Genomic DNA, 24,578 nt, shown 5'->3' on the forward strand with positions numbered 1-24,578 from the left:
GGGAGCCTTTACCGTAATAACCCGAGTAAAACGGTCCTACGGTATTACATGTTTTTACCATAGAAATAGAATAGGCCTAAAGTACATTTTATTCTGTGATTTTTACATTTAATAATACATGTGTTCTTTTCAAATCTGTATTCATTTAAGCGAGAGATTTAAGCTCATTTAGTGTAAATATTAATGCCATAACTTACAGTTGTAAATGACACAATCGTTTGTTTTCTTTCACAACCTTTTAAAAGGCAATTTGTCTAGTATTTTACTTAGACAAACTGTTCTGGATTGCAACAGTATTTGAGTAATGCCAGAAAAAGTCCATGCAATCTCGTATATTTACAGCAATATTGACTGTAATGGGATATTGCTGTCAAAATGCTCATTTTATATGGCATAATTTATGTTGCGCAATTTCTGAGTATGACCACACACATGTACACATCACGTACACACATAAACAGGCAAGGGGAGTTACGTAAGGTGTCACTGCAGTGCAGTTGTTTGGCAGACGGAGAGCAGCACGTCTGCACTGCAAGAGCACTGGCTAATAACATAAAGCCAACATTATGTAATCCATTGACATAGATCAAGTACATTCAAATGTAATCTGAATCGTGAAGGAATTCCTTTGAGTTTCTATAACCACATTATTTGCAAGCCTGTTTTTTTTTTTTAGACATTAGTCACAGATCTGTCGTTTCATTGTCTATATTTCATACACTAACGGACAAATGCATGGTATTCTTTCTGTGTAGTCAAGGATTCCTCTACAAGGTTATATTATTGTCAGTGTGGGAAAGCTTCAGAAAAAGCATTGTGAGCATTATGGGAACTATAACTATTATTTAAGAAGAAGAGTAAAAGGTCTCACAAATGTGAAATTAGGTTTTAAACTGCACTTTTTTTTTTTTTTGCTTTTGCTATTATTCAGTTCATTGTTAAATTCCATTTGCTGTGCATTTGATTTCTCAAGGCTACTGGGTGGTCCAAACGCTTCCTTCACACTCCCAAGAGTGAAATTGTGGCGGAGACACACTAAATCATTGTATTTATTTTCATTGTATTGTCCTGAAAGTAGTCACATTTAAATATATCAAGTCAGGAATCGGCCTGTGAGATACCAACCATGTGCAGTAGAACCTAAACTTACAATTTGTCCCTATTCTTTTCCATTCTATCATCCCCCAAGCTGAAATACAACTTGAATATGGCAGATAATATACCAAAATTGCATCATGTTGTATCTGGTCTGGTGAAAATATACGACAGGTGATCGGTCGACTCCATTCTTCCAGCACTTGGCCAATCCTTTGCAAATAAATGCCATCAGGGACAAACCTTTGACCATCCTATTTGTTGCCTGTTATGTTGGATCTTAATCTGTTGAATTTATTGTAATTTAGAGTGCATAAGTAAGCCGGCTGGGTGTTTTAAAGAAACATAATATAGTATGGGAATTTTTTTGGGGCATTTTAGGCCTTTATTATATAGGACAGCTGAAGATGTGAAAGAGGAGAGAGAGGATGAATGACATGCAGCAAAGGGCTGCAGGTCGGAGTCAAAGCTGCGGCCGCTGCGACAAGGACTGAGCCTTTGAACATGGCGCGCACGTTCTACCAGGTGAGCTATCCAGGCACCCCTGTATGTGAAATTTAAAGAAAACGACATGAAGTTGAATATAAATTAATTTAGAGTAGATTTAGAGACTTGGATGGCACAGAGTTTGCACAGATGGCGTTCCCCCACTAGATGTCATGGTAGTGTTTTTAAACTGAGGATCACATCGTATCATCATATGAACCACCCAGACCTCTCAGGTCGTCTGGGACACGTCTGCTTTCTGTCCCCAGAGTCAGAACTAAACAGGAGGAAGCAGCGTTCTGTTTCTATGCTCCACATATCTGGAACAAACTCCCAGAAAACTGCAGGTCCGCCGCAACTCTCAGTTCTTTTAAATCAAGGCTGGAGACCTTTCTTTTTGATGCTGCCTTTCTTTAAATAATTGTCCACTTCTTATACTGCACTAGGGCTGGGTGATATGGGGAAAATCAAATATCCCAATATTTTTGCCCAAATACCTCGATAACGATATTGCGACGATATGTAGGGTTGACAAGTGCTTTCACAAAATATTTACACAATGAGATTTGTGATAAATAATCATCAGTGATGTGGATATAATGACTGAGTGGGTAAAGGCAAATAATAGAACAGCTAGAACAGTCTGGAAAAGACAACACTTACGTCATATTACAATATCCAACATCTAAGACGATATCTAGTCTCATATCACGATATTGATTTATATTATTATTTTACTGTAACTTTTATTCTCGTATTTTCTCTGTTTTTACATTTTTGAATTGTTACTGAAGTTACATTGTTGAAAAACGGCAAGGATTGCGGGTGGATTACGTGTATAGAGCTACGGCTTATTCATTGTCCCACACCAGCGTCCTATAATATTGTATTTTATTTATTTTCAATTGCCCTGTTGCTGACCTCACACTTGAAATTTACAGGGGCTGGGCTATGTGTCCCTTTTCTTTGGAAACCATGTTTTTATTAACGGCATGCTTAATCAGTCAGAAATAAGACACAAGGGAAAAGAAAAGGAAAAAAAGATGCCAACAACAAAGATAAATATGTTACAACAAGCTTCTGGACAATATAACCAAGCTCAATGTATATGGTATTACATGCCATTGTTTCTTTACTCACCCACTGTTGAAGGTTAAGTAGATTATCTTGGTGTCATCTCACTGTCTGACTCCCACAAGTACTGCCACAAGATGTACAAGATGATTGGGATGCTTAATAGCAAGCCCATTTCAGTTTTGGGTTAAGAGCATCACAAGAAAGCAATTTACCGAGACGTGAAGATGAGCCCATTTCTTACCAAACTTAAAATATGACAAAGAATTATCTTGTAGGACAAATGACGCCCATTTTGTTTTCTCTCCTCTCTGAAACTGTGCAGGGTAATGACAGAGAGAGGGATGGCGATGATGATGAGGAAGAACAATGTGTTTCATAATATGAGGGTGGGAGAAGAGCAATTTGCAAAAGCCACAGCTCCGGGGCAATAAACAGCCGGTGTCTCCAGACTATAAGAGAAAAGAGAGAGACACAGGAAGAACTGAGGTGAAAAAGGATGGGTTTTAATTCAAGCTCAAGGCCAAAAGACACTTAAAGGTCCCTCACAGACATATTTTACTGTACGATCATGAAAAATACTCTATAAGAAGTTTAAACTCATTGGGACGGGAGCAGTTTGCTTCTCAAGGCCTCGTATTGTGATCCCACACGTAAAACCCCACACACTAGGAGCGTCTTTTTACTGCTTCTTCTGTCTTTATGACGCGTCCAACAAGTCGTCCACATTAAGACAGAAGATACGCTGGCCCCTATGCCACTGATATGACGTCCCTGTCGGCAAGACAACATCATTTGCCAGTGCTTTTCAAAACCGTTACAAAGGTGGTAAAGGGAAGATTATGAGACAAGGGTTCCACTGGGCACAGACACGCAAAAGCCTCCCCATCTTTCCTACATAGGACAAGACACAGACTTTGTGATGGCTATGCCTCTTCATTTTTTTGGTGTCTCTCTGTAGTTGTTTTGTGTCCCTTTGAGGTAATTTTGTGTCTCTTTTTGGTAATGTTGTCTCTTTGTGGTTGTTTTGTGTCTCATTGTGGTAATTTTGTGTCTCTTTTGTAGTTGTTTTGAGTCTCTTTGTGGTTGTTTTGTCTCTTTGTGGTTGTTTTGAGTCTCTTTGTGGTCATTTTGTGTCTCTTTTGTAGTTGTTTTGAGTCTCTTTGTGATTGTCTCTTTTGTAGTTGTTTTGAGTCTCTTTGTGGTTGTTTTGTGTCTCTTTGTGGTCATTGTGTGTCTCTTTTGTAGTTGTTTTGTGTCTCTTTGTGGTCATTTTGTGTCTCTTTGTGGTTGTTTTGAGTCTCTTTGTGGTCATTTTGTGTCTCTTTTGTAGTTGTTTTGAGTCTCTTTGTGGTTGTTTTGTGTCTCTTTGTGGTCATTTTGTGTCTCTTTTGTAGTTGTTTTGAGTCTCTTTGTGGTTGTTTTGTCTCTTTGTGGTTGTTTTGTGTCTCTTTGTGGTCATTTTGTGTCTCTTTTGTAGTTGTTTTGAGTCTCTTTGTGGTCATTTTGTGTCTCTTTGTGGTCATTGTGTCTCTTTTGTAGTTGTTTTGAGTCTCTTTGTGGTCATTTTGTGTCTCTTTTGTAGTTGTTTTGAGTCTCTTTGTGGTTGTTTTGTGTCTCTTTGTGGTCAATTTGCCTCTCTTCGTGGTCTTCCGGAGCTTAGCGCTGTCCAAGACGATTGTGATTGGTTTAAGGAAATGCAAACGACCCAGAGCGTTTTTTCCCCTCCTATCCCAGAATGCATCTGTGGTGTAACCAGACCTTACTCCACAGCGCTGTGGAGATAGGTCTGGCAGTCTCCAGACTATTTTCTTCATAACATGTGCCAACAAAACAAAACAGAATGTTGCTGTTCTGCAACAAGATAATAATTTCATTCATGAATCAATTTAAAATGTTTAGCAGGAGCTGTATATCGTTAATTTAATACAACTGAAGAGGAGACTTTAATCAGGTTTAATAAGATAATGAAAAAGAATGACAAATATGGGCAGATTTTCCCTCAATTATACAAGAGAATCAGAAATCAGAAAATGGTTTATTGCCACAGTAGTGGAACTACATGGAATTTGCCATGGGGATTGGGTGCATACATACACAAACAAACATTAATAAGAATAAACAATAAATACCGAAACAGAGACAAATTAACAAAGTTGCTATTTGCAGTGTGTGCCATGGGCAGATATATAGTCCAGGATGGAGTATGTTAGATTAGTGCAGAAAATTAGTACTTTCCATTTTTCCTGTTCGTGTACTGAAAGCAGACAGTGAGTATTTCACAGGTGTCATATACAGTATATGTATTTACATACAGTATATGTATTTACATAACCCTTTTAACCTTTACTTGAAAAAAAAGGTGCTTGGCGAACATCTGCAATCTACAACATCTGCAAACATGAAACTACTGTGTGAACTTTGATTCGTTGCGTAATTGTGTAAATGACAGCTGTGCGTACATTTCAGCAGCAGCAGCGCTGCTGTTTTCAGCCTCCTCTTCACACCCACGTGTCACTGCGTTGAGATGTAACACCGCTGTCTGTTTACAGATAACAACCTTCTGTGCTGCTGTTAATAATGAGAAAATGATGCGCTTTCAAAACCAGATTACGCATTCAAATCCCGGTCAACCCACACACTAAGATAATATATACTGTGCTGTGCTTGATTATTCTGCTGGGGTTAGAAATAACTCTGTGTGTAAATCAGTGCGCAACAGTGCCTCAGATAGTTCCTGGCTATTTATTTATTTATTTAACCATCCTGTTGTCCTTGGGTCAAATTTGACCCATTTAAAAAAAAAAAAAGTTTCTAGATCAGAAACGTGGGTTTCTTTTAACCAAATTGTCAAAACAAAATAACGTGGATGGTTCCATACAACGTTCTTCACGAGTAAAATAAATGATCAGTTCACTACTTTCATTGAATTTTGGTGTTTTAATTCAATTTTATAGCATTTGGAGAGTAAAAATTGATAAAAGAACGTTGAAAAAATTGAGAAATTGGAAAAAAATGACAAAAACGTCACAAAAAGAAAAGAAAAGTTTTTTTATTTAACCACAATAAGATGGATTGAGATAACGGATGCTCAATTATGGGGGAAAAATTACAATCAAGGGGGTAACTTTGGTTTCAACATTGGGGGGTTTGAGATCTCCGCTTTTGAACAAAATTTATTTTTTGGGCTTTTATGGCCTTTAATTGACGGGACAGCTTGAAGAGAAGAAAGGGGAGAGAGAGGGGGGGACAACATGCAGCAAAGGGACGTGGGTCGGATTCGAACCTGTGCCGCTGCCAAGGACTCAGCCCACATGGGGTGCATAACCTGCTGGGTGAGCTAGAGGTTACCCAAGAGGGATATTTATTTGGGATAATCACAAACGATTGGCTCTTGGTCAAGAGTGTTTGGTGAGATCAACGTTCGTCTGCTCAGAGAATCTGTGTTTTCTCACAGTGAAGTACATGGGCTGATGAATTTACAGTAGGATGATGACTGCGCTGAGAATGATGTTGTATATATTTCATCTAAACAGTAAATATCTTCCTCTCCCAGCTGAGGTCCGGTATTTTACCAGTTACTGTTGAAACCTGTCGTGTTGGTCTGGGAGAAGAAAAGCAGATTTGTTAAGTGGGCTGTCTGAATGATATAAAACGCCCATTCCAACAGTTCCATTCTGTGTAATGTGTATGTGTGTACACATTACACAATGTTGTAATCCTTCAACCTTCATCAATCCTTCATGTTGTAATGTTCAACCTTTTAAGATTGAACATCAGTCTGGGGAGTCTGCTCTGTATTTCCTACTGCACAAGAGGCGTGATCAACGGGCATAGTTCAAATGACTCTGTACGCAATTGGATAGTCCTTCAACCAATCAGATCAACGATCCGGGTGACGTACTGCGCAACAACGGGGTTTGAGCTGAGCTCCATTCTTTTGGCCACCAGCGGGACCAGCTGGTAAATTAGGCTTTTACCAAAGCCATTTGGTAGTAAGGCAAACACATCCTTCTTTTGTAGGAATTGTTCCAGGGCAAGTTTCTGCTCCGTTTTCAGAGAAAACCTGCCTTTAAAATCTTTTAAAACAGCAGCGGTTGCTGCGCTTCGGTGGCCGCCATGTTGAACGTAAACAAAAAGCTGCTTGCCGTCGCTTCTCTGTTGTCATCGTGTTAAACCCGCCAGTAGTGCGCCAGGTGGATAAGCCAATTTGTGATTGGTCCCCGTAGATTTGTAACGGAAGCAGGATAGAAAGATGTACAGGTTTCTAGCCTGAGCTGCAGGGAGAAATCAAATCACCGGCAGATTGGGCTGGGTTTCTAGTTATTCCTTTTCATTTTATAGACTTGGTAACCAAAAAAAAGTATTGTTTAGGAGCCGGTATAGAAGTCACGGTACTGGTATCGGAACCGGTATCGGAGATTTTTTAACGATACCCAGCCCTACTGTTATGTGTCTATATCCAATAGTCTGTTTTAATCAAACCATTCATGTTATTTCGAGTCATTATCTACTGTTATCATGTCATTTCTCTCACCACAGCTTTGTCCCAGGCGTTCTTCCTGCAAAGAAGATAGGATTAAAAAATAACTTAATGCTTTCCTGAAATGAAAAAGAAATCCTATAACAAAAAAAAGAAAGAATTAAAAGACTAGATTATGCTTTCCCTCATCTGGATCAGGATGGGTGCACTCTGTGTAAGGGTGTTTCTAAAACTATCACATTGTTTAAATCCTGGTTTATACACAGGCCATAAAGCATGTGAAGTAGTTAGACAGAGAGCGACTGCTTTACGTTTTCTGTCTGCATATTTTAATGTGGTGTTGATACTTTCGCCCACTGCAGGGCAGCTGGTGGTCTCCGGCTTTGTGTAAATATGTGCCACTTAAATCCTCGCTCTGCTTTCATGTTTTTACCGTAACCAAGACAGAAACCATGCCCACATGTGAGAGTGTGTGCATTTCTAATGAAGAGAGCTGTGTTTTTTTATATGTCAGTTTTGCTATTCATCTCTAAATAAAGACCTTTCATCTCGGGGTCTGAAGTGACTTTTCTGCTGATAACCTCACATACATTGCATCTTGCACACTACTATGTGTACTTGTCTTAATAATATGTCTTAATTGTATATTTTTATTTTTGTATATTATGTTGAATTGTGCCTATATGTATATTGTTGTCTCTATTGTACATCATGTGTCTATATTACCATATTACTATATTTGTCTACTGAATGTTTACTACTACGTGTCTATTTGTTGAATGTATAGAGAGTTAACACTGAATAAAATGAACCCAATAAAACTGATTGTCAAACTGAAGTAGAAAATCTTGTTGTTTTCAGCTCTGTTCTGCTCTGCTTGTTTAGTCTGACTTCACTGCAGTTGCATTTTGCTATAGATAGATAGATAGGTAGATAGGTAGATAGATAGATAGATAGATAGATAGATAGATAGATAGATAGATAGGTAGGTAGGTAGGTAGATAGATAGATAGATAGATAGGTAGGTAGGTAGGTAGATAGATGAAAGAGTTTGAATTTGAAGTTTGAAAAAAACAAAGCAGAGCGAATATAAGGTAAAATAACAACAACTATTAAGTACATATGTACACGACTTGTATATATACGAGTCGGCATATTCAGAAATCTAGGCCTATTGTATAAAAAGCAACAACGACCAACAACATACAAGTCAAGTGTTTCTGCACATTTTAAACAAAAAAGAATAGTGCAAAGGAATAACTATTGAATGCATAATGTGTTAGATTAGGCTACTTCATATACAGCTATCTTTTCTTTTTGATGCTGCCTTCAAAGTAATTGTTCATTGCACTGTAACTTTCTTGTATGTCATAGCTGTCTTATTCCATTTTAAGCTCTTTAATATTCTCTTCAACGAATATTTTTTATTGTTTTTATCTGATTTAATCCATCCATCCATCCATCTTCATCCGCTTATCCGGGGTCGGGTCGCGGGGGTAGCAGCTCCAGCAGGGGACCCCAAACTTCCCTTTCCCGGGCTTCCCTTTCCCGGGCCACATTAACCAGCTCTGGGGGATCCTGAGGCGTTCCCAGGCCAGGTTGGAGATATAATCCCTCCACCTAGTCCTGGGTCTCCCCCGAGGCCTCCTCCCAGCTGGACGTGCCTGGAACACCTCCCTGGGGAGGCGCCCAGGGGGCATCCTTACCAGATGCCCGAACCACCTCAACTGGCTCCTTTCGACGCTAAGGAGCAGCGGCTCTACTCCGAGCTCCTCACGGATAACTGAGCTTCTCACCCTATCTCTAAGGGAGACGCCAGCTACCCTCCTGAGGAAACCCATTTCGGCCGCTTGTACCCTGGATCTTGTTCTTTCGGTCATGACCCAGCCTTCATGACCATAGGTGAGGGTAGGAACAAAAACTGACCGGTAGATTGAGAGCTTTGCCTTCTGGCTCAGCTCTCTTTTCGTCACAACGGTGCGATAAATCTGATTTAATGTTTTGTGAAAATCACTTTGAATTGCCTTGTTGCAGAAATGTGCTACATGAATAAAGCTGCCTTACCTATATTACAGTAATCCTCAATACATGTTTTATTTTGAAATCCAGTACCGGAAGTCTCCGTGCCTATCATTGTTATTTGACGGTTGAAAGCAACCGCGGGTCACTGATCTCTCTGCACAGTCATTGAGCTCATTGGGGGATACAGAACATCACCGGCTTCTTCTCGGGTTTTTTATTTTAAAACGTTTTTTCCCTCCACATTCATGGATTTAAAACAATATTCAGACTCCCTTAGTGGGATGAAAGAGTCTAAAGTGGAGTTTAAATGAAGTCCGGACTCGTGTTTTTATTAATTAGCTGCGTTTCTCCTGTTAGGACCTGTGACCGGGGCTTCTACCTGAGGAGTGAAGATGAAAAGTTTGCTCTTCGTCACCTTGTGTTTCTCGACGTGTCCGCTCATGGTGAGTCCCTTGTACTACACTTTTTAAACAGCGATGTTGTGAGTCTAAAGAACAACGTGATGGTGGATATAGCCTATTAATGGTGTTTTCCCAAGTATTAACGCTGATATAGAAAGCACAGAATCTAAATTAGCTAGGCTACACCACACACCTGATATGCCAACATTTTAATTAGCCCACTGATTAGTGAAGACACACATTTTTAAAGGGGGCACAACCGGGTTATACAAAGTCTTAATGGCGAAATATCACATTTTTATATTGCTTATATTCAAATTAACTATAGGCTATATATTTTACTAAAATTAATTATATGGACTTGTGTGTCCAACGCTGAAGTTAGCTTCGTAATTAATGTTGTGAAAGCGTGACATTTAAGGTAAAGTAGCCTATTAATGATGTCGGAAACACACTTTCAGCTTTGTGAAAGCTTTATTATATTTTACAATAAATGGAGTTTTCATTGATTTTTTTTATATATATTAATAATAATTAAAAAAAATATATATTTTTAATTTTATATATATATATATAATTTTTTCCCTTCACATGTAGACCACATTAGACCAGGTCCAGATACTATACCTAGACTTGTCAAATCTGGACTAAATGATAGCCTACCAGAGTGGCTAGATGATTCTTAAAAACACAGTTTTAGATTTGTGAAAATGCCATAAAAGGAGATTTGATTTTTTTATTTTTTTTTGGAGTTGTCCTACTTTATGGTTTTCTGTTTGTCTGCAGTGTAAATATTCTTACAGTGTAATGAGAATCTGGATAGTATTGAGATTTAGCCCCCTGGTTTTGATGATTAATTATAGTGCTGCTAATTATTTTCATAATCTTTTAATCTGCTCATTATCTTCTTGATTCACGGCTCAATTGGTCTATAAAAAGTCAGGAAATGGTGGCAAAAATGTCGATCACAGTTTCTCCAATAACGTAAGTGGAAAAGTAGTGTAAGACTGCTCAAAATTCTGGTTTCTTTTTGAATATTTCCTGTTTTTCCTTTAGTCTTATGTTGAATTATTTTCCAATACATCTTAAAGTTTGGGATTGTTTCGACAAAACCAGAAATTTGAATTTGTCAGCTTTGGTTTAGCGAAATTGTGTTCTGCTGTCTGACATTTTATGGATTAAACGATAACTCAATAATGAAAATAATCAATAGCTGCAACTTCTAAAGATGTTCAATTTACTGTCCTATAAATCCAACCAAATGCTCACATTTGAGAAGCTGCAACCAGGTAATATTTCAACATGTTTGCTTGAAAAATGGCTTAAATGATTAAGCGATTAGAAATGTAATCAGCTACTTTTTAGGTGGTCGATTAATTGTTTTTGAGAAATGTTTTTTTCCAACTGAAAAGCTAAACATTTCCCCGATTCCAGGTTTTACGTTCTGTCTAGATATGCGATATATTGTATATCAAACATAATCTTTTCACCTAAATTTACTTACTTTTACTTAACTCTTTATTGCACTTTAGCTATGTTACATTATACAATTCAATTTTATTTATAGTATCAAATCATAACAAGAGTTATCTCAAGACATTTTACAGAGAGAGTAGGTCTAGACTAGAGGCCGACCAATAAAGGATTTTTAAGGCCGATATCGATACAATTATTTGGTGATTTAAAAATCATATATATATATATATATATATATATAAATTTTTTTTTTTTTAAAAAGAATCGAGAAACGCGTAACAAAACAAACATATTTCCCCTAACGTTAGTTATTTATGAGTCCTCACTAACATAATATGATAATGCAGTTTAAAAATAAACTTGTTTTATTGTCACACCAGAACAGAGGCACATCAAAATATATTAAAGTTCTGATAACTAAAATGTATAAAAATACAAACTTAAGATATGAAACTTAAAGTCCTTTGAACAAAAACACAACAACAAAAATCAAAGTGTTGCCAACAGGGACGTTGTAGAGCGCCCTCTGGTGGACAAACTATACAACGCCAACACTCAGAACATGGTTGAGGGGTGTTTCGTCCATTTTTATTTTATTTTTGAAATGTTCATTAATCAGAATAATTTTGTCATTTATAAATGATTCTGATAAATTAATATTCATTTATCGGCCATTATAAATGCCGATATTGATAGTTTGGAAAATGCCTAATATCGGCCAATAATATCGGCCCGCCGATATATCGGTCGGGCTCTAGTCTAGACCACATTCTAAAATTTACAGAGACCCAACAATTCTCCCCAAGAACAAGCATTTGGTGCAACAGTGGCGAGGAAAATCTTCCTTTTTAGGCAGAAACCTCGGACACGTTATTATGGATCCCATGTAACTTCTAGGTAAGTCCCGCCCTACGAAGCAGCTTGATTGGTTGGGCATTGACCTCGAGTGGTTAAGGTTAGGATAGCCGACTGGTCAGGGGATAGGACCTGAACAAATCGGGTTACCTTGCGTAAGCATGGACACCTGGCCAATAGTAGTGTGTGAATGCTATTGAAGGGCAGGTCTTAACTAGAAGTTGCGTGGGTTCCTTAATAACGCACCTCGGACGGACCCCAGCTCTTGGAGCTGGGTCCTGCCTGTGCCGGTTGGGACACTTACGGTAGGTTTCCACACAGCGAAACACCAAGCAAATTTCGTCCAGCGAACTATTGCCTCGGGGGCGTGGTCGCGAAAACAACACGCCAGACCGCAACAGAACACCGGCTGCTAGGCAGCTAGCAGCAAGGGTTGAAGCTAGGTAGCATAGGTAGCTAGCTGGTCAATGTTCACCAACAAAACATGTAATAAAACAAATGCACAAGTAGCCTAGCTGCCTGGCTAGGCTTACAATGACATTCAATGTCTGAACATGCTAGTGATTAGCCTGTCGGCTAGCTGAAAAGTTAGGGTGTTTAAACTAACATACAGTGGTCTATTTAGTGGTGTATGTGCCCTGACTAAGTTCGTGTGCCATATAAATCACAATTCCTGTTGATACAAGTACCAATGTTCGTGTAGAAACATTTTAATCACATACACATTTTCATGATACAGCTCTGATGACCTCCTCCATCTTGGTCAATGCTTCCTGCTTCTTACAGTGCAGATGCTTTGCTGCTTGCTCCTGCCTCTGCTTGCATATTTCTGCTGATAATCTTGCTTTTCCTCTGAGAGAAACTATGAGCAGCTCTTGGATACTTATAAATCACTGGACTATACATTTTTTTGTAGACATAGTAGGCTATTGCCATATTTCAAAATTGTTCTGCGTGAGCGTGGCCTACCAATAGCTCAAGCCTGTCCTAAAGTGACTGTAGCTAAAGCTAATTAGCAGCAAGATGCCTCCCTTCTCCATGGAGGACTACTACAAACTCCTTCAGAAGATTGCAGTTCTGGAAACCAAAATTTACCGGTTAGAAGTAAACGTGGAAGTGAACGGATCATGTGGAAATGACACCACTTTACCATTGACCCAAAACAATGGACAAAAGCATGCCAACACACGGCTAACTAGCACCAGCAAGACTACAAACAAACAGCAGGGCTGTGGAATGGGTAATAAATCAACAAGTGGTAGTCCTCCCTGGAACTCTTTTGGTGCAAAGCCTAAGAGTAAATAATTTTCCTGGGAAATGGGAGGACGACTAACGGGCAGGGCACAGTGCCCTGAGATTTGTGATACGACCGGCTGGCCTGCATTACCATCCAGGCAGAGCGCCTCTTCAACCCCTGTACTCAGTAGGACACAGCCATGGACAGCTGCAAAAGGGAGAATTGGCAACAAAATGCCTCCCCAACAACTGAGTGTGCAGGTGGAGAACAGATTTGCTCCTCTGCTGCAGGACCCTGGACATGACCTGGATTGCGTCTCATCGTCACACAGCAGGGTAATGACTAAGAGCAATTCAAAAAGTAAAAAGCTACAGGGAAAGCTAACGACTGGGTACCAAACTCTGATTGTGGGTGACTCTGCTGTGAAAGACATAAAAAGCAGTAAAAACACCAAAATACTCTGTTTTCCCAAAGACATGGTGTCTGACTTGGCCCAAAGAATCCCGGATATCGTGGCAGCACACCCAACTGTGAAGAACATTATACTGCATATAGGGTCACATGATGTTGTAAAGCAAGAGTCTGAAGTGCAGAAACGTGACTTTATGAATCTGCTGTTGGCTCTCTCAACGCGAAGGACCTGTGGCCCTATACCGCCAGTCAGAAGAGGAGCTGAGAGATTCAGCAGACTGTTGGCACTGAACAGATGGCTTTCAACTGCATGTACCGTCCACTCTCTGCGGTTCATTGACAATTTTAACATTTTCTGGGACCGCAGACATCTTTTTGAAGCAGATGGACTTTTTCTTAACAAGCCAGGAGTAAAGCTGTTCACCTCTAGCCTACTTTACTTTCTGCACCACACTTCTACTCCCTCGGCCAAGGAGACGAGATAAATCAACACAAAGAAAACAAGAGGAAAACGCAACAAAGTGCGGCAGTGATCCACCACAGCCCCCACCTGAGCAAAGATTTGACCATGGAGGACCACAGAACGGAGACGAGAAATCTCAACCCCCCTTTTCACCCATCCAACACTCCTCAAACCCCCTTACCAACACCGACGCCTTTGAGGATCCATCGCTCTCCCCATCCGCCTTTTCCCCTTGTTTCCCCCTGCCACATGTTGGGGTTCACTGACCGGATGGAGCAGCTGGTAGATGCTGAAATCAAGTTTGCCCCACTACCTTCTCCCATCGTTTGCCCCCAGCATCAAACTGACCCTGTTTTGACTGAACCGCTGAAAGTAAAATGCCAGGCACCTCTGCCCCCTCAAGGATGGCAGCGAACTCCTTCGCACCAGACTGATAAGTATGCTTGTGTACAAAACGTAACAAGCTTTAACTGATATGTGCTGGGCCCAGGCTGCATGCCTAGTGGCACTCATGACTCTTTCCAGGACAAGCCTGGGCCCTGTGTATTCAGTTCTTCGTCAATCAATGTTGTGATAGGTAATAGAAAAAGAAGCACTTAACTGCCAACTTGGCAAATTTAGCATCCATTTCTCATCAGCCACAGCCTGTCCCAAAAAACGAGACAATTATTTTAACACACCAACATTAGCCTTACTAAACGTCAGGTCTTTGGTTTAACTGAAACCTGGTTAGACTATAATAACAGTGATGCTGTTCTTATTGAGTCAGCTCCCCCTAACTTCAATTTTATGAGAATAGAGCGAATAAGAAAGGAGGTGGAGTCGCCATTTTGTTTAATGACTCGTTCCAATGTATTCAAATATATTATGGAAACTTTGCTTCTTTTGAATATGTGGCTCTTCAGCTAAGGTCCCCGTCTCAACCTATATTTCTAATTATCTACAGGCCACCTAAATACTGTGCATCCTCCGTTGACGACTTTAGCGAACTTGCCAAAAACGATAACTCGCGTGCTTTGTTTGCTACTGTCGATAGGTTAACAAACCCTCCAGTAGCATCTGAACTTTTATCCACCAAGGCCTGCGATGATTTTGCCACCTTCTTCAAAGACAAAATTCAGGAAATTAGACAATCAGTGCTTCCATATCGAGTACAGGGTATGTGTTGTCACAGTGTCCAGGCACAACAAATTCCAATATGACCCAATTTCATATGATTAACCGTAAAAACCTGGAGGACATTATACAACATCTGAAAACCTCCTCCTGCTGCCTTGATATTCTACCAATGGGCCTTTTCAAAAATGTTTCGAATTGTTTGTTTGGCTACAGATCTTCTACAGATTGTAAACACGTCTCTTCTCTCAGGTATCTTCCCACAGGCCCTGAAAACTGCAGTCATTAAGCCACTCTTAAAAAAGAACAATCTAGACACGTCACTAATGAGCAACTATAGGCCGATATCAAACCTTCCATTTTTAAGTAAAATCATTGAAAGAACGGTTTCTCAACAACTCAACCTTGTCACCAAACAACAGTTTTGGTGCCTTCCAGTCGGGTTTTCGACCACACCACAGCACTGAGACAGCTCTTGTTAAAGTCTTTAATGACATCCACTTAAACACAGTGTAATTTCAGTCTTGGTATTACTTGATCTCAGTGCTGCATTTGATACGGTCGACCATGACATACTACTAGACCGATTGGAAAACTGGGTTGGCATTTCTGGTTCAGTACTAAAGTAGTTTGAGTCTTACTTAAAGAATAGGGACTACTTTGTGTCTATAGGGAATTATACATCTGAGCATACAAATATGATGTGCAGAGTTACCAAAGGCTCCGTTCTGGGGCCTCTCCTATTTAACATCTACATGCTTCCACTGGCTTAAATTATGGAAAACAATAAAATAAGTTACCATAGTTATGTGGATGACACACAAATTTATATAACCTTATCACCAGGGGACTATAGTCCAATACAAAAACTAACGACTGGATGTGCCAGAAATTTCTTAAATTAAATGATGAAAAAACTGAGGTGGTTGTTTTTGGAGCAAAGGAGGAACGATTAAAAGTCAGCACTCGGCTTCAAACGACAATGTTAAAAACAACAGACAAAGCCAGAAATCTTGGTGTAGACATGGACTCAGACCTGAATTTTAACAGCCACATTAAGACAATTACAAAGTCAGCCTATTACCACCTTAAAAATATATCAAGGGTTAAAGGACTTAGGGTTAGGTCTTAGTGACCACTCTCTTGGTCACTAAGACCAAGAGAGTGGATCACATCACTCCAGTTCTGAAGTCTCTACGCTGGCTTCCAGTGCCTCCAAAGAATTAATTTCAAAATACTTTTGCTGGTTTATAAATCACTAAACGGTTTAGGGCCAAAATACATTTCTGATCTGCTACTATACAATGAACCAAGCAGACCTCTCAGGTCGTCTGGGACAGTCTGCTTGTTGTCCCCAGAGTCAGAACTAAACAGGGGGAAGCAGCGTTTAGTTTTTATGCTCCACATATCTGGAACAAACTCCCAGAAAACTGCAGGTCTGCTGCAACTCTGTTCTTTTAAATCAAGGCTGAAGACCTATCTTTTTGATGTTGCCTTTCTTTAAATAACTTCATTTCTTACACTGAAGCTGCATCGTTGACACTGTATAACAATCTATATAAGCATATAAAGAGAAATTCCTATTTTATCTGCTTTTATATATTTAACTTTTAACTGCTCTTCAATGTTTAATTTCTTATACTGCACTGTCACGTTATTCTCGTATTTTATGTTTAATTTTTTTAATCTGTTTTCATGTAAAGCACTTTGAATTGCCCTGTTGCCGAAATGTGCTCTACAAATAAAGCTGCCTTGCCTTTGTAACTCCCGCCTCCAAACACAAACACGTGGACCTGATTGGTTCTCAAGTGGTCCTCATTTGAATAAAGTTAAACTTTCGTCAACTTTCGCTTGCCTCGGCGATTCGCTCTCATTTCGCCCAATCAGGGCGATTTTCGTCTCCGTTCAACCTCAATGAGAGCGAAATTTTGCTGTGTGGAAACCTACTGTAACACTGTCTTTATTTTAATTACTCTTATTGATGCCTTTTTTTTTTTTTATTTTGTCTGAGTTCTGTAACTGAACATTTTCCCTGATGGGATAAAGTATTCTGATTCAGAAAAGCATGTATAACCCTCAGAATCAGGGTTATACATGCTCTTATTTTGACCAGGCTTGACTACTATAATGCCCTTTTATGTTGGCGTAAACCAGGCCTCTGACACACTTGCAGTTGGTCCAGAACGCTGCAGCTCCTCTTACCAGGAACTCGTAGGTGAGATCACATCACCCCCCCGTACTGGCCTTCCTTCACTGGCTCCCTGTACGTTTTTTAGAATTGATTTTAAGATACTCTTGTTTACGTACAAAGCACTTACTGGGCTAGCGCCAACCTATCTCTCCGACCTATTGAAACCATATGTCCCGTCAAACCTATTTTTATTCTCAGGCTTTTAATACTTCATACAATCATTTAAACTGTTGTCCTTTTTGGTTTGTGTTCTTTCTATATTTTTTTTCTTTTTCTGATTTTACAGCACTGTTTTTAAATGTGCTCTATAAATAAATTTTGGATTGTATTGATAAACTCAGTGTTGGCAAACATCGCTTTGGCCTTTAAAAACCATTATTTCGTGACATCTTATAGACACCCGATTCATTTGTTAACAGAGGAAATAATTGGCAGATAAATGGATAAGGAAAATATTTGTAGAGAATAAAAATGAGGACAGTCAAGTTGTCTTCACCTATTTCTCCTTTTAATCAAGATAACTCATTAGATAAGACCTAATCTCTCAGGCTGGTTGTTCTTGCTGAGCGGTCCTCCAGCTATCATCGCACTGTCCTTTTCCAGTGTTGATTCACCTCTCAGGATAAACAGTGCTCTCTTCCCACAAAGCCTCGTCTGACTAAAAGCAGACAGGGCTGTCAAAATGTTCTCATCACCCAGAGCAAATGTGAGGGTTTAATCTGAACATTGCCAAGTACACACAACCCCTTTCACGTCAGCACAGATTCTTTACCAATCCTTCTTCTCTCTTTCCCAGTTATATTCTGGAAGGGATTATGTGTGTCTCTTGCTCAAAGGCACTGCAGAAGGATGGATGGATACTGATGTCAAACTGGATCATTGCTTCAGTTTGGCTACAACTTGAAAAAGACTGTCCTTCCAGTGACAAATGCTCACATAAGTCATTTGTTGAAGCAGCAATTACAGGCTATATTTAGGTTTATAGTGGCGGCGCCCTCTAGTGGCTGTATTCTTATGATGGGAGCGAAGCAGGAAGTAAGGTGAAACGACAAACACAGGACTTTCACCCAGGAGTCTGGGTTTCAAAGTCATTTTAAAAGTAAAAAAAAAAAAAAAAACGGGTTTAAGAACTAACAAACTTGGGCACCCGGATAGCTCAGTTGGTCGAGCGGGCGCCCATATATAGAGGTCTACTCCTTGACGCAGTGGGTCCGACTCCGACAACATGCGTAACCTAAAGTTAAGTAGCGTCTGATTTGAACCCAAACCACCATCTTTTTCTTAACTCATTATTTTTGTTGCCTAAACATAACCAACCTGCGACCGTTTCATGATAACGATGTGTTTAAAACCGCGACGTAACGTTCTCTGATTTAGATGTGAGGTTTTTTTTTTTTTTTTTTTTATTGTCCGTTTTACGTGATTGTTTTAAACTTTTTTTTTTTTTCCTTTTCTTTCATCTGTTGTAATTTAAATCTCACTGTAATTATTATTGTAATGTAGTTTGCTGAAATGCATGCTGTGCACTTGGCCCTCCATTGAAAATCCCTCAATGGGCCCTGAGTTTTAAATACAGGTTTGAAATGAAATGTCCTGCCCCCGCTAGGGGCGCTAATTTACGAAACGCTCCCGTGGGTCGTATTAGAGCGAAAGGAATAAACAACTGATATCGTCATTTGGTTTGGAGGACTTGTTTTTATTTCTTTATTCTCACAATAAATTCCCAATAGAGACAAGGGAGTTTGGTGTACGGTAAATGTTTGATACGTGAGCAAAGCTCCTCCATCCAAAGTCTCTTTTGTAGGAACACATTTTGAACATTCTGTAGACGTCTGTTTGCAAGCTGCAACAGCCAGTGTGTGTGTTTTGTTTTTTTTTCCCCCTGGGAGATTGTGGTCATGTCGGAGTGAGAATGTGCGGTGCTGTTGTGTAACGTTACGTCTCCGGCAGCGGAGTGAACGCCCTTGTGAAGGTGGTGCAGTGGGCCGTGGCACCTTTGCTAGTGCTCGCGTTTGATGCTCTACTTTATTCTGTGTGTGGTTTTTGTATTTGTATTCAGAAGGTTAACCTTTGTTTTGCAAAGAAAACTTAAGTTAAATAGATTTTTTTTTTTTTTTTCCTACCCCTGTAGCTTGCTATAACATTATATAAACCATGCAAGGTTTTATCCGACCCCTTATACTGAAACATTCCTTTTTTTTTTTTAAAGGGGAGAGCAGAAACTGTTATAAAATCTATAGAAATAAAATCTATTGACAATGTTTATATTGAAGCTACAATTGAATTTAAATAAGCAATATATTAACCACTCATGAAATATTATTAGTTGTAGCCCTTAAATAAATCATATGATTAAAGTGACTGGACTCAAGATCAGGAAAGCTTTGCTCTTTCCGAGTTTAAAAGACTGTTCCTTTTTAAAAACGTGTGTATAAAAATCTGAGCAAAACCAAGAAGCAGAAGTCTGATTTGCAATCAACTGTCATTGACCTACATATAATAACGCATGTCATAATTAAGGTTTGAAAAGGTTAAGTCATTATTTGCTTCTGTACTGGCCGTGTTCCTTAATTTGTCCCAGTTTATGTTCCAGTCTGTTCGTGTCTTCTGCAGCCAGAGGACAGCAGGGACTCAGGTGTGAACAGGCTCTTGACCACTATGGTATATTAAGCTCATTTATCTGAACATGGGCTGCGGGAGAGATCTAACTCAGCACAGTGGGTTTTAAACACAAACTGGGTTACTCAAAATGAGTTCATAGTAGAAGCAGACGAGGGTTCATGTTGGAAAGTTTACACTGTGCATTTTTAATCAAATAACTTGGCAGAACAAATGGTACTGGATGCCTGATTTCAGCTGTAGATAAGTGTTATTACACATCTGCTAAAAATGTGTTTCGTTCAGGAGAGAAGAAGAGAAATTATTTTGAAGTATTGAATCACTGCAGAGATCCACTAAGAGCAATGAAATATATAAAACAAATGCTTGTGTGAAATGTTTTGTGATGATGCAACATGGAAAAATCTTGAGAGACGCAAATAATAAAACACGATATAGCTCAGCAACGTCATCATACATAACACTGGTAAACGTATGACCCATTTACAACCTATAATGTGTGAAGTGTGGACACAAACTGACCCTCAACTAAAAGACAACAATATATGAACCAAACTACAGGTGTAAAGTCATCCTTAGTTGACTCAATATTAAACGATTAAACGCATTATCATCAACGGGTTTGCATGATGTCGTACGAAAAACGTATGCCCAGCAATTCATATATATATTTCAAAATTACAGCGACCGTCGACCAGTCACTTGACAGTTAAGTTTACCGTCACAACGAGTAAAAGATTAGAACAAAGTTTTTGAGGTTTGGGTTGAAACACCGGTTCTCTCTTTTACGTGACGGGAATACCCGTCTCCTGGGCGAAAGACTTGGTTTTTTTCCATAACTTCTTCTGGGACACAAACTCCCCTCCCCGCTTGAAAGTCCTGTGTTTTGGGACCCATCCACCCCGACCGCTTCCCTACACGGATCTGCTTGGTCTCATACAGTGGCAGTCAGTGTGCGGATACAGTAATAAATATGTGGAATAAGTACGAATTAGGGTTGCACAATATATCGTTTAGTTTATCGTCATCGTAATATCAACTGGTGCAATATACATATCACGAACGGTTGCAACATATCGTGATAGACCCTCAGATTTTTTTTGTGTTAGTTAAAAGAAAATTCAGAAAAATCTGTAGAAAACTACACTTTAAAATGTAACGTCACCCTTTTTTTTTTTTTTTTTTAAGTGGTGGTGCCTTTTAAGTTTAATTCAATGTTCAATTTGTTCAATAAAAGTGTTGGAAATGTTTTCATTTGAATTCAACAAGCAGTTGTATTTTTGAAGAATACTGAAAGCAGCAGAACTCTGAACAGTTTGTTTATGTATCGCAAGTAATATTGTTATCGCGATATTCAGCGTGAATATTTTTCTCATATCGTGCAGCCGTAGTACAAATTACAATGCATTACTTTTTGTAGCTATATGTACGATTGGTGAGAACAGCCTGAAATGTTAAACATTTTTCACAGACTAGATTCTGTGGATTGATTGCACAACACTATATAAAACTTACATATTTTTAAGTATGCTATTTCAGTAAATTTGAGAGCTTTAGAGGCTTCTCTCTCTCATTTTTATATTGTTGCTTTGGTCCGACTACCAGCAAAAAGACCTATCTTTAACTGGATGTGTACATAATGACTGTTCTCTGTGGGAAGCAAAGGTAATGTTTGGCAAAGCATCCCACTTCTTATCCTGGACCAAGACAACCCACAGAGACAGACGGAACAGGTTGTCATCAGCCTTCTGCTGATCTAACATGACGCCTTTGCCCTCCCTCATCACTGTTCAACCTCTGTTCAACACCGACTGGAGATGTGAACAATCTGACCGATCGGCCTCATTACAGCGCTGCCGGTGTGTGCCATTTAGTCTCGCCTTCTCAGATAGAAAATAGACTATATCCCACATGCTTGTTAAAGGTTTTCATCCAGGAAACATCCACAACAGCTGGAAGTCCAGGCCGATCCGCAAACTAAAAGCTGAGAAAAGCAGGCTGTAGCAGATGTTAACTGTCCAGATCATGTCCTCCACCAGTCTAAAGGGTTTCTTTTCTACTGAATTTTGTTTTAGCTATGTGAAATCAACATATGTCTCCATTGAAATACAATCCTATGTTGGATTTTTTTCTCAGTTACTTTGGTGCATTTGTCAAATCATAATTGCATTTGCACAACAGTGAGTGAATTTCTTAATAAAACTGCACCGCATAGTGAGTATCTTGCTGGAAATCTTTTGTTTGTGTCCAAAGCAAGTATTTATGAATCAAACTGACAAGTCCTTACGCCATTGTTTATACCAAGATAGTGAAACTGCTTTGTGGTGTTGTCCATATTTAACAGTTAACTCGAAGTATAGTCTGATGAACAATGCACATGAAAGGGAGCACTATTCCCTATGTGACAAAGTTACACATTATTGTCATCTCTGATCTGAGAAATGCGCCACTGAGAAGAACTGTAGCCTACTGTTGTGAGCTGCGAAAACCAAATACCAAGTTGATTATACAGCTCCATACAGGTATTTGTAGGCTATATTTGTATTTTTTTTAATAAAAAAATTATAATTAATACTCTTTATTGATCCCCAATGGGTAATTACAATTTACACTCGGTTGTTATTACACAATAATAATATTGTATGTTTATATGATGTAAAATATGTTTGGACTGATTGACACAAGTCATTTTCATTGAAGTTCACATATAGGTATATGGCCTTTACACAGAATAACTACCCATTTCCAAATGTGTAAGCTCCAGTTTTGGAGGAATTAATTGCACACATGCATTAAACAGTGTTTTCCAGAGAATGAATGAATGATGCATGTATGAATGTAGGCTCATATCTTAGCTTTATTATACCCAATTGCAATGACTGCAGACCTCTTAAGTATATAAACATGCAATGACAGTGTTGAAATGCAACATTTTATTTAGAAATTAAAATAATCCACACGTCTTCATCTATTTAGAGGAGGAGTGGAAGAAAAGGTGGAAGAACCTAAGGGACAGGTACATAAAGAAGAGGAGACAAAAAAGTGGTGCAGGGGCAGACTCGGAAGTACTTTTCCATACTGTCTTGTCTGGAGCCACACGTCAGGGAGAGACAAATAGCCAGACGCTCCGTTGTAGAAATGGGCTTTCGGAATGTTGTTCGCATCCGGGAAATCGTAGGCCCGACTCTCGTCAGCAGACTGTCAAACTGCTCCCTGTTGAGCCAAAAGTCCCCCTGGAACCGGTCACAGTGAATGCGGAGCTCCTTCACCAGCCGGAATTCCCCCAACTGCTCTCTGGACCTGAGGGTCTCGTGCACCCACACCCTTCTTCCTGCTGCCTTCCTCCATCTTCTCCTCACAGCCAGGGCAAGTGCCAAGGCTTTCTTTTGTTTCAAAGACAGAAACATCGTCTCCACCAAATCACTACTGTGTATCCACAATGTTGCATGTACTACACGTCTGATGTAAACACCGGACGCAGACGTGACGTGCATTCAAATATTGGCGCATGTATGACGTGAATTTGCGCTGAGCCCGGCGGCGAGCACAACAAATATAGTTGGGAATAGGAGCGCAGCGCATGCCGCGTACAATGTGAAACGGCCTTCTCAGGTCACAGAAGTCATCCTGTGGTTACTGAATCTTTTCTGATGCTGCTATGTTGTCTTCAGACCATCACTTGGCAGAAGTATGACACCTGTCCCACAATACCTTCATACTGTGAGGAGCGTCTTGTGGGTCCAGGTAAACCTCGTCAAACAGGTGTTCAGGACAGCATCTGATCAGTCGGATCTGTTAAACATGGCAGATTTAGTGATTAAACTAAATGATTAAAAAATATTTTTTTAACGGTGTACAACTGCACAAACATTTTGTCTTGAAGGAGAAGCATGTATTTAACCCGGTGCGTGGCAACTACTGTAGTAATAAACATGGTTATAATATGTCGAGCAAATGTTACATTTGTATTCTTTATAGTTTAACATCTGAAATCTGTAGTTATGGCAACAGCTACAGTGTAAAACATGATAAATCCATTTTTTAGTCAGATTTCTTGAGGTGAGAGAGACTCCTTTTGAAAATAGCCTAACTTTGGAACCTTATTTTATCTATCCCTGTTATGGACCAGCACGACATAGTTGATATCAATGGATTTCTTAGATCATCTTGTTTCATATGATACCAAATATATTCCCTAGCTTTACAACTGGGCCCACTAAAACACAGTAATATCGGGCAAAATAAGTGTTTCATTACCGCCATCTACTGGAGAGCACTGGGATCGTCACTTGAGACACAAGTTGTTTGTGACAACGATGGTGCGGAAAAACCGTCTCAAAACTATCCACACAAATAGGAGATTGAAAAATACTAAATTAATTTACAAATGATGAAATGCGGGTTTCAAATTAGACGCCCGGACACAAATACGCATTTGCGGATACAAATTGCTCTGCAGTCATTTCTGCATTCACAAATTAGAGGCACAGATACAACACAGATTTACGGATAATACAAATCACTGTTTTTAGCACCATACCTGAGTGAGCCACCAAATCCCTCAAGTTTTTTTCTGGATGCTTGTCATTGGGTTGAATGTATCCTTTTGTCCAAACAACAGGATCTGTTGTATGCATCTCCTGTTGTAT

The 24,578-nt window shown here is 39.4% G+C and overlaps 1 protein-coding gene across 1 annotated transcript in view; it reads left to right on the forward strand.

The window, feature by feature from the left end:
- The first annotated feature begins 9,356 nt into the window (after positions 1-9,356).
- Positions 9,357-24,578, forward strand: part of vipr2 (vasoactive intestinal peptide receptor 2) — a 66,949-nt gene continuing 51,727 nt past the window's right edge. The window contains exon 1 of the mRNA XM_078263756.1: positions 9,357-9,603. Coding sequence (XP_078119882.1) covers positions 9,553-9,603 — 51 coding nt within the window. The 5' untranslated portion in view covers positions 9,357-9,552. The remainder of the gene's footprint in view (positions 9,604-24,578) is intronic.

The sequence above is a fragment of the Sander vitreus genome, chromosome 12, assembly GCF_031162955.1.
Source record: "Sander vitreus isolate 19-12246 chromosome 12, sanVit1, whole genome shotgun sequence".
NCBI classification, from domain to species: Eukaryota; Metazoa; Chordata; class Actinopteri; order Perciformes; family Percidae; genus Sander; species Sander vitreus.